General features: G+C 46.7%; 1 protein-coding gene across 1 annotated transcript in view; it reads right to left on the bottom strand.

Annotated features, from left to right (window-relative positions):
• The window catches only part of BMP7 (bone morphogenetic protein 7), a 40,888-nt gene that overhangs the window by 14,413 nt on the left and 14,060 nt on the right, over nucleotides 1-12,415 (bottom strand). The window contains exon 2 of the mRNA XM_036395979.1: nucleotides 2,267-2,459. Coding sequence (XP_036251872.1) covers nucleotides 2,267-2,459 — 193 coding nt within the window. The remainder of the gene's footprint in view (nucleotides 1-2,266; nucleotides 2,460-12,415) is intronic.

Raw genomic sequence — 12,415 nt, 5'->3', positions numbered from 1 at the left:
AAGGAAACCCGAAGGCAGCAGAGGTTTCCCTCCTGCGTGGGGGGGAGGGTTTGGCTTTGTTTTGCTCTTGTTGCTAACAACGTCAGATGGGGCTGACTTTCCAGAGCTCAGGATGAGACAAACAGCCAAGGAAGCATCAAAGTCAATGGGTGTTTTTTGATCAACACTGGAGAGAGTTTGTTTTCTTTCTCCACTTGCCCAATGACACACTGACTTGGATGACTGGGCTGTGACAGAGCCGGGTGGAAAATGTCAGTGGAAAAATGCAGAAAAAGAGCAAATATTTTTACAAATGGTAGTGACAATATTTTTACCTTTGGTCAATCCAAACCAACAGGAATATTTTTTCAGGACAAACTGTTCAAAACTCGCCATGGCCTGTGCCAAAATGTATGCAAAAGGGGAATATGCATGAGCACTCATTAAAAACATTGTTGCTGTGGTGAATATGATGCAGTAAAATTGCATCTAGTCTTGTGGCTGGAACATCTGTATAATTAGCAAGATTCCTCACCTCTTCCAGACAGTGGTTGATGTATATGCCCACCCTTTGCATACATTTTTTTTTTCCTTTAGGAGTAGGAATTAGTGGAGGAGAGAGTTTGCAGAAGCATTTGCTGCTCCCCAGCAGTACCTTCCCATCCTCTCTAGACAAAGCTGTAACAAAGTTTTGGATGCACCGTGGTAAAATTAAGATATCAGACCTCGTTCTGACTCTGTCAGTGAGATTCCTTGTGGGCACCTCACTCATCAGGACCCAAGGGGGAACTGCCCTGGCCTGTGGTGAGGAAGGAGGGTCATTAACCCAAGAACAGGTTCCTGGCAGTTCCCCAGTGCCCTGGCACACAGGTCGGTGCCTCCTCCTCTGCCAGCACATCTACAGGTTCTGCTCTTCCAAAGACTGGAAAGTCATCCCTGCAGGCTGGCACCTAAATAGCCCTCTCAAGAAATACAGTAAAGGGAGGCTGCTGCCTCTGGAATGGCCTAAGAGGGAATAAACTGAAATGCTTAGGGTGAGCAGGACATCTGATGGGTCCTGTGCACAGCTCTGGCTTGTTGCCTTCTCCTTTAAGGAAGACCTGGTTCAAATGCACAGTTTGAATTACCACTGTTTGATAAAAATAGATTTGTTTTAGCACAGTCCCCAAACACTGCAAATAATTGCATCATTAGAAATGCCAGGAGAACCATGAGTTTTAAGCTATAAAATCAGAATTTCAGATGTGGAAGAAAACACACCAGTGGTTAAATATTTTTACCATCCAGCAAAGCCGGCAGAAATTCTCACCATTAAAAAAAAAAGAAGTTGACAAGGTTTCCTGATATATTTCAATTTTTTCTGCATTTTTATTAGTTCTTATAAAACTATAAAGCCAGAGTCCTGATTATACTTTTTTTTCTTAGCCTTTTGGACTTTCCACTTTTTAAATCCCTAGTGTTTCTCTTTTCATAAACCTAAATTAGAACTGTAGTATTATTAGCCCACATTTAGTAGTCCTAAAGAATAACTTCTGACCAGAATGTGATTGTAAATACTTTTCACATAAATAAATGCAATCTCACTTTTGGTAGGATTTGTATGTGAAAGAAATCTGTGTAAATGAAACTAAGTGCCTTTGATAAGTGGTTTGGGATTGCTGATTAATTGGAACTAAAACCAGATGAGAAAATTGAACATATGTTCTTATTCACGTTCCCTGGAGGATTTGTCAGGGAGCTTGGCATACATTAATAATTGCTTGGAAGGGATTTAATAGCTCATCTTGTAGTTTTGCACATGCAAAACAATCAGTCAATATAAAAAGCATGGTGTCATCTGTCTTTGTTAATTAGGGAGCTCGAATGCCTTTGATAATAAGGGCTAGTAATTAAGCTACAATTCCAAAGGAAGTATTTGGCTTTGCCACCTCAGGATCCATCAGAGGCAGGAGGAAGGGGGGAGTACTTCCAGAAATCTTGAGATATTCCTGGTTTATGATACTTTTTCTGCACTAGCACACGGCCAGGCTACTGAGTGCTCCCAGAGAGCAGAGCAGGAGTGCTGGGGATGCTCCCTGGGGCACAGGGAGGCTCCCAGGGCACCTGTGCCCAATCACAACACTCAGGAGCTGCTGCAGCAGCAGCATCACTGGGATCTCCTGCACGCCCCAGTGCCAAACCCAGCCACTGGTGCTGATGGCACCAGGCTCTCTGAGAGCCCTGGCCGTGACTCCCTGCAGGAACAGGGAGCTGTGCCCTCGGCAGGGTGTCCCTGTGGGTGCCTCACCTCCCCGGGTGCTCCTGCAGGACCTGGTAGACGCTGATCTGGAAGGTTTCGTTGTCGAAGCGCTCGCGGATGAAATCCTTGTAGATCCTGAACTCGGCCGCCGTCACCGCCTCCCCCTCGGGGATCCGCGAGAGGTCAAACCTGAACTCTCGGTAGTGGCAGCGCTGGTGGTGGAACTCTCTGTCATGCTCCACTGGAACAGAAAACAGCCCATTAGGCACCTGCTTTGTTCCCCTTCCCCTCGCCAGCAAACACCCTCTGAGCTGCCACAACAGAGAAGGGCGGGAATATCTGGTCGCAGCATCTCAGGGGCTGCTCAGATCACTAAAGCACAGAGGAAATACCTGCCTCTATCTGGGCTATTATGGGCATATATGTGTTTATCGGGTTCCTTTGGAACAGTTTTACAGTTGGCTGGCACAGGGGGCCATTGTGTTTTAATGATTTTTGGCAGCTTTGTGCTTGACAAGCGACTCTGGACATTTGCCACCGATAACGACCGAGCTGCTGTGGGAAGGAGCTGAGACAAACAGATGGGGCTTTTCAGGAGTGCTGGTTCTTGGCCTGGCTCTGCTCCTGACAGTCACACACACACATACCCACACTCTATAGACACAAATTCCAGCCCTTGAGGCTTTTCATGCCAGTGACCCACATTTGGTGCCAGCTGAACTCATCACAAGCTCTCGGCTCCGCTCTGTAGGGTCCAAGCTTTCATTCTAAAGGATCTTTAGTGATCAGGGCTGTGAAGCAACTGTTCAAAGTGAGGGCTTCCTTCCACCTCCCAACCCTGACTGTGAAATAGCAAGTGCCAGATCCTCCCAGGCCGGTGTTGGGATGTGTGCTGTCCCACGGGGTGACAGGCCTGCCTGTCCCCTGATGGAAGCTGGTGGTCCCCTGTGACCCTGCTTGTGGCACGGAAGCAGGGGGTCAGTGAGACTTCAAGCCAGTCCTGCAGCAAGGGGGAGGAGAGGTGTCAGTGCCCCAGCCCAACACATGAGGCAAGGCACCCTTCTTGGAACAAATTCCAAATTAAACAGACAAGTCAGACAAAGGGAAAGGGGGAAATGGAGCTATAAGGGGATGAACTGACTCGCCCAAGGTCACAACGCATGACATTTTAAGAGCTGAGGTTTGAACCAGGGACTTCCTATATGTCCCCGTCCTGTCGTCTGTCCACTTGACCTCTCTGCAGCTCGAGTGCACAATTCAAGTAGTTAGCTCTGAGATTTCCTTGGCGAGGAATGTGTGTCTTCCTACAGGCCTGATTTGCTTCTGGCAGCAGCAAATCCATTGTGTAAATCCATTGACTTAAAGGGAATTACTCCTGAAAAAAAGAGGAGTTTCAAGCCCGGCTCTGGAAAGTGCTGTTTAAATTGACAGCTCTGCATGGTACAAACACAGATCAGCCCTGGGCAGGGTGTCCCCATGGCAGGGACAGAGCTGGGGAGGCTCTGGGAGCAGGGCTGTGTCCAAGCATGGAGCAGGTTCAGAGCTGCTTTGCTGGCTGAGGCTCAGCCTCTGGCCATGGACTCTTCCTCCTCTCTCACATCCCTTCTGTGAGGAGTCCAGTTTGCCACTGTGTGATTGCTGCTCAGGGAAATGCTGCAGAGCTCTTACTCATAGCTGGGATTCATCTTAGAGGAGCTTTTTAGGTATGAAACCTCTACACTTTCCAAGGCAAAGGTGGTTAAGTTTAGCAAATGGTTTTATGTGTTGAGCAGTCTCTGTTGCACCTCTACTAAAACATCTAAGGGGCGACATTTAGTGTCTCATGTGGAGGAATATTGTGAATATTCACCAGTGTTTGTGAAAGACTTGGCAGGCTACAACTGCCCTGGACGTGCTAGCAGCACTATTAAACGAGCCTCAATCCCTCTCCTCCAAAGTACTCCTGACAGAATAAGATATAAAGAGCATAATTTCAGTTTTAAAGGAATTTATCTGCAACTAAATTAAAATGGAATGAAAAATACTTTTAATATGGAATCCCTCCTTTAACCACAAATGTAGAAGAATGAGTATAATGCTGTGTGGGTTTAGTTGCAGCTGTTAGCAGTAGGATGTACAAATATGATTTGCTTCCAAAGACATGGGAAGGCTGAATTTCCAGAGGAAGGTGGGTGCAGTTTTTCAGAATGTGTGCGATGACAGCTACATCAACCAACACTGGCCTTTAGCTGCACTTTATACACAAGGTCTGACAACATGCACATGAAGATGAAACTTTTTGGGGTGCTGCTAAAGTTCACAGCAATTCCCACTGCTGAGCCCTAGAAAAAATGTGTCGTGTTAGTATGAAAAATTAACAGCCAGGGTCATAAAATAAAGAGCCCCAAAGTTTGAACTTTCCCATGCTTTGCAGATGTTTGGATATAGGGTTTTGGCCTGAGCCATCTTTAGTGTTAAAGCAAACATTCCTGTGGCTATAGTCATTAAGATCATGAAAATATGTGGATATGTAACTGAAGAAAGAATCCCAAGAAACCCTTCAACTCAGTGTTTATTGTTTTTCCCCTTTTTCTTTGCACTCTGGACCTATCTGCTGACCCAGAAGTAACAAATCCTTTCAGAACTAATTTATGAGAAACACTGACCCTGAATCAACATCTGTTAGATGACTGCAGTAAATCTTATTACATAATTAAACACCAAAATCTATGTTAAAATAACGTTAAGGGTCTGACTCGAACTCATAAAAGCAAGACTCTTCATTATGAAGGCTGAAATCCTATCCCCAAGTCACGCTGCTGTGTGTTGGTATTTGGGAACATGTGGTACAGTATATCTGATCAAGCACTTTTTGCAGACCCCTGTAATACCTTAAGCACAACAGCACGGGGTAAGCAGGGGAGCATTCAAGGAGCCTGAGTTTCCTGGGTTTGATGGGTGTTAGACCTCTGACAATGCTGCAACTGGGTCATTTCCAGTTAATTACCTGAGGAGTTGGAAGGGGGAGAGTGGGGGGAGAGCTTAAAAAAAAAAGGCAAGGGGGAATAGTGGTATTTGGTATTTTAAGTGTTCACTGAAACAGTTCAAGAGAATTGCTGCAGCTCTTTGGATGTGATTTTACAGTTCCTCCATTAGATGTATAAAATCCATGATCCCTATTGGCACAATGACCATAAGAAGAACTTTTTGGTCATCCTTGAAGGATTTAATCTCAGCTGTTTGTTCGCCATTGATGTTAAATTAATGTTAAATGCTCCCTTAAAACACATCAAGCATTTTGACTATTTGCTGGATATGCTTCATAGCCCTTCTGCCCACAGAACTTCAACTCATCTTTGTCCCAGGCTCATAGTTCTCACAAATCTACTACCCAAAGGCTTTGGTGAATGGTTTTAGCCCAGATGCTAATTTCAAACATTGGAAATTCCAGCTCACAATTCAAATGCCTTGGCAAGGCAGCTGCTTGGAGAGGAAGCCAAAACTCTGGATGTGCAATCAAAGGTTGTAAAATAGGAAAAGGAAGAACACCCTTGAAAAATAATTCTGCTATGAAACAGAGTGTGTGCCTTGACTGTGGGAAAACAGGGCATTTCCTCTCCTTAAAAAACATTCCAAAGTCACTCCCAGGTGATGCGTGAGAGCCTCTCCTCTTTCTTAGAAGCAGTATTGCACTTTGGAGGCACAACCACTGCAGACAAATTCTAACTTAATTTGGCCTAATTTAACACAGGGCTTAATCTGGCCTAGCTAAAAGGCCTAATTTAACACAGGGCTCAAAAACTGCTGGTGTCAAACAACCCTTGGCATGGTGAGTGCGGCAGTTAATTGGGGCTATGGGGGATGAGGATCATCAGGCACTCCCCCTGGCACAGTCCTTGGGAAAGGTGGAGACAATGGGAGCTGTGGGATGGAGGAGGACATCAGATGCATGAGAAAATAAGCAAGACACCAAAATTCGTGGGGGAACAATTAAGGTGATGCAGCCAAAACAAGGAATACCTCAAGCTGGTGGTTATCAGTGGCTTGGCCACACCTGTCACAAATATGCAAGCCATATATCAGCACCTTTGAAAGCCTGGCCTTGCTATCTGAGCAGGATCTGAGTGCTGCTCTATCTGACACAGAGAGGGCTCCCAGCCCTCTGAAGCCCTTTGTGTCTCCAAGGCTCTGTTGTGGGCTGATGGTGATGCAAGAGGGGGCAGGACACAGTTGTGCAACTGCCAGGGATGGTTGAAGCAAACAGGATGGGTACATGTGCTCAGGTGTGAAGCAGCCAGGTATCAGATCCAAAAATATGGGAAAGCTGGAGATAAAATGTCAACAAATACTGGGTGCTTGTCCTGGCGTGTGCTGAAGATACAGAACTTAAAAACATTAGCAGGCAGGGATGAAACAGTGTGGCTGCTGATATTTAGAACTTGCAGCAATACAGTTAAAGCCTGTACCAAAAAAATAATAGTGGACAGAAAACCTTGAGGTCCTGATTTATCACTCCAGGTGCCCAAACTTCCAAAGCAAATGACACATCAACATAAAGCTGGAAACCAACTGATCCCACGTTTGGTCATTTTCACAGCAAAGTATGTTGAGGTTAGAAATAAACTAACTCCAACTCTTTGCAGCCCCTTTGTGAATCTCTGCTGGCCAGTGCAAAGCCACCCTGAGCTAATTCTGCAAACGTGGTTGGACCTTTGGGGTGGTGTCAGGGACTGCTGGTAGCCAGGCCTGCCTTGTGACACAAGGATTATGGTGAGGCACAACTTGGAGTGTTTTTGAATGACAGTGTTAAAAATAATTATTATTGAATAAATAAATAATTATTATTGAAGAATTAAAGAGCTTATCTAAATGCCAGGGAAGTCAATAGAAATATTTTCACTAATTTCAATGGATTTCACAGGAGGCCAATCTCTCTGCTTAGGTATTTTTACTCTCTTCTTTTCTGAAGATGCAAAAAACTGCTTTTCAGAAAGAAACTCAACATTAGATGAATAGACTCTGTTCTCAGGTTGCCAAACTGGGAAAGCTTTGGTAATTCCACACCTCTTCCTCCCTGGCACATTTGGGTGATGCACTTAGAACGCACTTTGAATATATAAACAAGTAAAAACTTAAATTTTCTTGTAAACGCTTTCACCTGATAATATGTTAATTGTTTTTATAAGGCACTTTGAGAGCAGTTGTCTCATTTATTGCAGTGCTTACAACAATTAGAGCTACTTGTTTCTCATTTACAATGGAAAAAGGCACCAGAAGGAATGTGCAGTAGGGTGTCTGTAACTTCTTCGCTCCCAAAAAAGGCCAGAAGGGATTTGTTAAGGACTTTAATCTCAAATAGATTAAAGGTCTTGAATTCCTGAGACTGAAAGATAAGTCAAAGGAAAATAGATTCCAAAAGACAGCACCCCCTTGCCTCAGCCTCTCAGCCAGGCTGCTGCTGAGCCATCAGCAGCTGCCTGAGAAACCCCTCAGAGATTCAGATGCCAAAAAAACTCTGCCACACTGGCATGAAGGTCTCACAGGTTTTCAGAGTCTACCTGTGTGGTGAGTTTAGAGGGTAGGACAGTCTTTACCTGCCTTCTCTCTAGCAGCTGCAGAGCTACAGAACACGGGCTCTGTTTCCTCAGAGGCGGCTGAGGCTGCCTGGACTGTCCTGAGATCCAGGGTGGATCTCGGCCTCAGTGAGCTGAGCTCTGACTGACACGTTTGCATCCAGCAGTGCAAAGTCTTGTCTGAATTTTCCAAGAAAATTTACCTTTCTTTCCCTCCGCCGTCACCCCCTGAGACCGAAGCCAAAGCTCCAGAAGCTCTTTTGCATCATTTCAGTGCAGAGATTCCCAGAAACCAGCTCCACCTGAGCCCCACCGGCCCGTGCCTCACAGGGAAGCTCCACTCCTGTCTCGGGCCTCACCCTCCTGTCTCCCTTGGGAAGTGTATCCAACTGGAAAAAAATGTCCCCTTTCCCAAAAGATGATCCTTTGGGTGGATCCTGGCCCGTCCCAGCTGCCCAGAGCAGCGTGGCAGGAGGAGCAGGGACCTCCCAGCACGGCAGGAGGGAGGCCAGGGCCACCCCTGGGGCTCGGGGCTGCTGCTGGTGGTTGTGAAATTGAGCTGTAAATTATCAGGATGCCAAAATTCGAGACCTCTTGATGGGTTTCTAATGAAGAGGCATTAAATGTTCCCTCTATAAATTGCACTTCTTTGTCTCTAAATTGGTGGATAAAACCATGGCACTTATGAAATATAGGCCTTTTCTCCTTATGTTGCTGAGGTTCAAGAAGGAGGAAACCAATTAGGGGAAGGATCCAGCGGTCTGTGCAGCTGAAAGAGCCCACTGGGCTCAGCAGGGCGCCTGATTGAGCAAGAAATGTGAGGTCAGTCCTTATATTTTTCTGAGGAAAAGGGGGACTATAATAAAGATTATTGCAATAATGTCATGCCAGGCCACAGCCTGCAAAGGCACAAGTTTCCCTCCTCATTGTCCTTGACAGCAAGAGTTACAGGGGCAGTGGCAGGAAATTTATAATGACAAGAATTTGGGAATGCAAAGTTCTGTGATTGGTTTTCATCTGTTTCATTCTCTCGGCTTCATGATTTACATGCTGACATTAGGCAGCTAAAGCAGCAGTTACAGAAATAATTGGAGAAATAGTTGAAGAATATAAATTGGGAGTTCTATAAATGGAGTAGAGCAAATGTCCTGGGGTGTGTGAAGGGATATATTTTAAATATTTTTTTTGAAGAGTGATAAAAACAGTATTTGGCAGGCCTTTTACATGGAATATCTGCAGCTCTCCAAGTCATCTAGAAGCTAGAGCAGGTTTTTGGAGAAACCTAAGGAAAAACAAATACAGCCTAGATTCTGATCTGTGACATAAGCTTACTAGAAAAATAGCCTGTGGTTTTTCTATAACTCATTAATGCAACCCATCACCAGGGACTGCTGCCATCCTGCCCCTTCTGAAAACACAGCCTGTCCTTGTGCCACAGGCTCAGCACCCCCAGATGCCTGGGGGGCTCTGGGCTCATCTGCCCAAGCCCTGCCCTGGTGCCTTGTCCCCGTGTGCCCTTTGCTGAAGGGGCTGCTCTGAGCCAAGGCAGAGCTCAGCAGAAGGGAACCTGCACCCAGCTGCTCCCTGCTCAGGGACCCATTTTACAGCCAGGGAGAGGGAGGAGAAGGTGATAAACTCTTTCTTGCATGGTAAATTCAGTGTCTGCCAGGGCAAAGTCCTGCCCCATCCATGGGTGGAGAGCAGGACTAATGCACTAATTTCAAAGAAGATGAAAACCAGGCTCCATAAATCCCTATCCCCAAACCCAGAGGTTGGAAATTCTTTAGTGTTCACTCTGCAAAGTGATCTGGGGTGAGCATTTTTGCTTCGAAAGGGGAAAAAAAAACCCTCTGGAGTTAATATTCTCCCTTTAGCCATCACTTCATTTGTTCAGCTTTCAGCATGAAGCTGGTATTGCCAGCAAGACCACCTAGCCACAAACCCAGCAGGGAGCTTCCAAAATTCTTCTGAACACTGACTCCTTGTTATAAATTGAAAAGTGGTAATAGCAACAGTGCATATCACATCTGTGCCAGGCTTCAGGCCTGGGAAGCAGCAGCCTCCCTACTGCAGAACACAACTTGGAAAGATCCTTTCAGTCCACACATGTATCAGCATTAGCCATTTCTTTGTCAACAAATCCCTTAATACGTAGCCTTTCTATCATGTACAGATGTCCAAAAAATAATGGAATACTGTAGTACAAGATTAAACACTTTAATGTCAGCATGTGTGTTGCATGACTCTGAACAATGGTATCATTGTGCGTGTGCAAACAGCCGGGTGAGGGAAGATGGGTTTAATTATCTCCCAAACAGCAGCAAGTTCTTCCTGACTCAGTCAAACTTCAGCTAGCAAGGGCTGCTCAGGACAGAAATGGGTGTTTCTCCCTTCCTGGTGCTCCTAAATTGGTGTTCCTCCAGTGCTGGGGTTCATGTGGTACCCAGGCCAGGCAGGGAACCACCTGCTTCCCCAGGAGCCACCACGGAATGTGTGTGGGGACCAGAGGATGCTGAGAGTCACCACATCCTCTCGCCCCATGTGTCACCCAGGAGTCCTTTAAGTTAAAATTCCCAAGTATGGTAGATGGCAAAGGGGGAAACAGTCACTGGGGAGGAAATGACAGAGGGAATCGTGCAATGCTGCTCTCTGAATTCAGAGACGTTCCCTGCTAGGATTTCTCTGCAGACACTCTGAGGCAATGCTGGATGGTAAAACCATTTCATTTTAAAGAACATCCATGAAGTTTCTGGGCAGGTTAAGCACAGGTAATCCATTTTCTTTCCCGAGTGTGCCCTGATGGGTGCCCGCTCAGGCTGTGGTTTCTCTGCTGAAAGCAGAGCCAGACGAGATGAAAGGTATTGTGAAAAATTTACACCTGGGACTGCTCTGAGAACACAAAACTCTCCTAATAGTAAACAGACCCATGGTGGTGTGACTCCTGGTGCTGTTTGCTGTGTCTGCATGTGTATCTGGGGAAAGCAAAGTTAAATAAGCAGGGAAGAGTTGTGTTTCTACAGAATACCTTATTCACAGCCCTGTCACGTGAAACACAGCAGCACATGGAGCTGCAATCCATCTGCAGCTGCTGTAATGCACTGAGGATTGCTGTGGGATTTCAGTGGTGTGAGGGAATGGCGAATTCAGGGAGGGGTGACAGGGAAAAGAAAAAAAATGGGAGTTCATGAAGTTGTTCCTTTTGACAGACTGCCTCTATTTCTACCTTCATCCTCCTGGAATCCACTATAAGGAAATCTCCTGCAGGGCCTCCCTCTCCAGGCTCTCCTGTTTCTCTTCCTCCTCCCACAGCAAAGGGGGAACCCAGGACAGTGCTGAGCTGGGGATTCACCCCACCAGCTCTCCCATTCCCAAAACCTTGTGGGTGGCTGTTTTCCAGAGAGGCAAGCTGGGGACTGTGCTGATGCTGTAAATCCTGTGTCCCCCCAGCTGGGCAGTGCTGTGGCCATCACAGATGTCTCAAGCTCTCGTGCTGGCTCTGGGATCGGGGTTAACCCAGGCTGGTGCTGATCCCTGACAGAGCAGGGCTGTTGTGTCTCTCTGTACCTGAAAATGCACCTGGGCAGCAGCTCCTGCAGGGACCCTGGGTGCACAGGGCAGGCTGAGGTGAGTGCACAGCACCCAAAGGCAGCCTCAGCTCCGCTCCACACCCTGCTCTAGAAATGTCCCTGCAGCCAAACTGAGCAGTGAGCAAAAGGACAGGCAGAAGCTCATCACTTCTCCTGCTTTCTTTCCTCTGTCTGCAGAGTGTGGAATGACACAGCCTGAGAGCAGAGGCATGCTGCTGCCTAACACATCCCCCACATCCTCTGGGTGCAGCTGTGGGAGGTATGGGAAGATGCAGGAGCACATTTTCCTTTCCCCCCTTTGAGCAGAGATGATGGCTACATCACACTGCTCACTGACTTTGTCATTCAGGAGACAGCAAGGCTGATTCCCCAGTGCTGAGGAACCAGGGAGCTGCATCTGGCCAGGCCAACTTCCCAGGAAAGCTGTGCCAGCCTTAGGTGTGAATTGCAAGTCACACATTTTGCCAGGGCATCCAAGGGTCACGGAGATAGTGGCAGCCTGGGGAGGATTCCTGATGAGGATCAGGCCGGGGTGGCAGCCACAGCACAGAAAGGGGAGGAGGAGAAAGCAGGAGGGTGATGGGTGTCTCAAGAGGGAAGAGGTTGCAGAGCACAAAGAGGGAGAAAAGTTAAGTGGCAATAATGTTTATTGAGAAAAATAATCCCCCAGTCCAGACACTTGACAAATGGGGCCCAAGGTGCTTCCTGCAACCTGCTCTGAGACTGAGCAGGTCTCAAAATATCACTGATGCAAAAACCAGCAGCCTGCCCTGATTGCTTGTACACACTGAGCAAATGGAAACATCCCCAAGGAAGGAGAGAGAAGTGGCTGAGCAGATCTGGTCAGAAATAAAGTGTATCCAGCCAGGGGAGATAAGAGGCAGTGTGAGAGACTGCCACAGGCAAACCTAAAATGGGGAGAAAGCCCACAAGGGAAGGACTTGGAGGAAAATGAGAGCTTGCTGGGGGCACAGGCACCTCAATCTGCAGCTGGCATGCGCAGAGGACATGCAAATTAAAATCAAATCCTGTTTCACTAATTCTTCAATGCAATGGTT

This window comes from Molothrus ater, chromosome 17 (assembly GCF_012460135.2).
Source record: "Molothrus ater isolate BHLD 08-10-18 breed brown headed cowbird chromosome 17, BPBGC_Mater_1.1, whole genome shotgun sequence".
Taxonomy (NCBI): Eukaryota; Metazoa; Chordata; class Aves; order Passeriformes; family Icteridae; genus Molothrus; species Molothrus ater.
The sequence above is the reverse complement of the archived record's forward strand: the minus strand, read 5'-3'. Positions and strand labels throughout refer to the sequence as shown.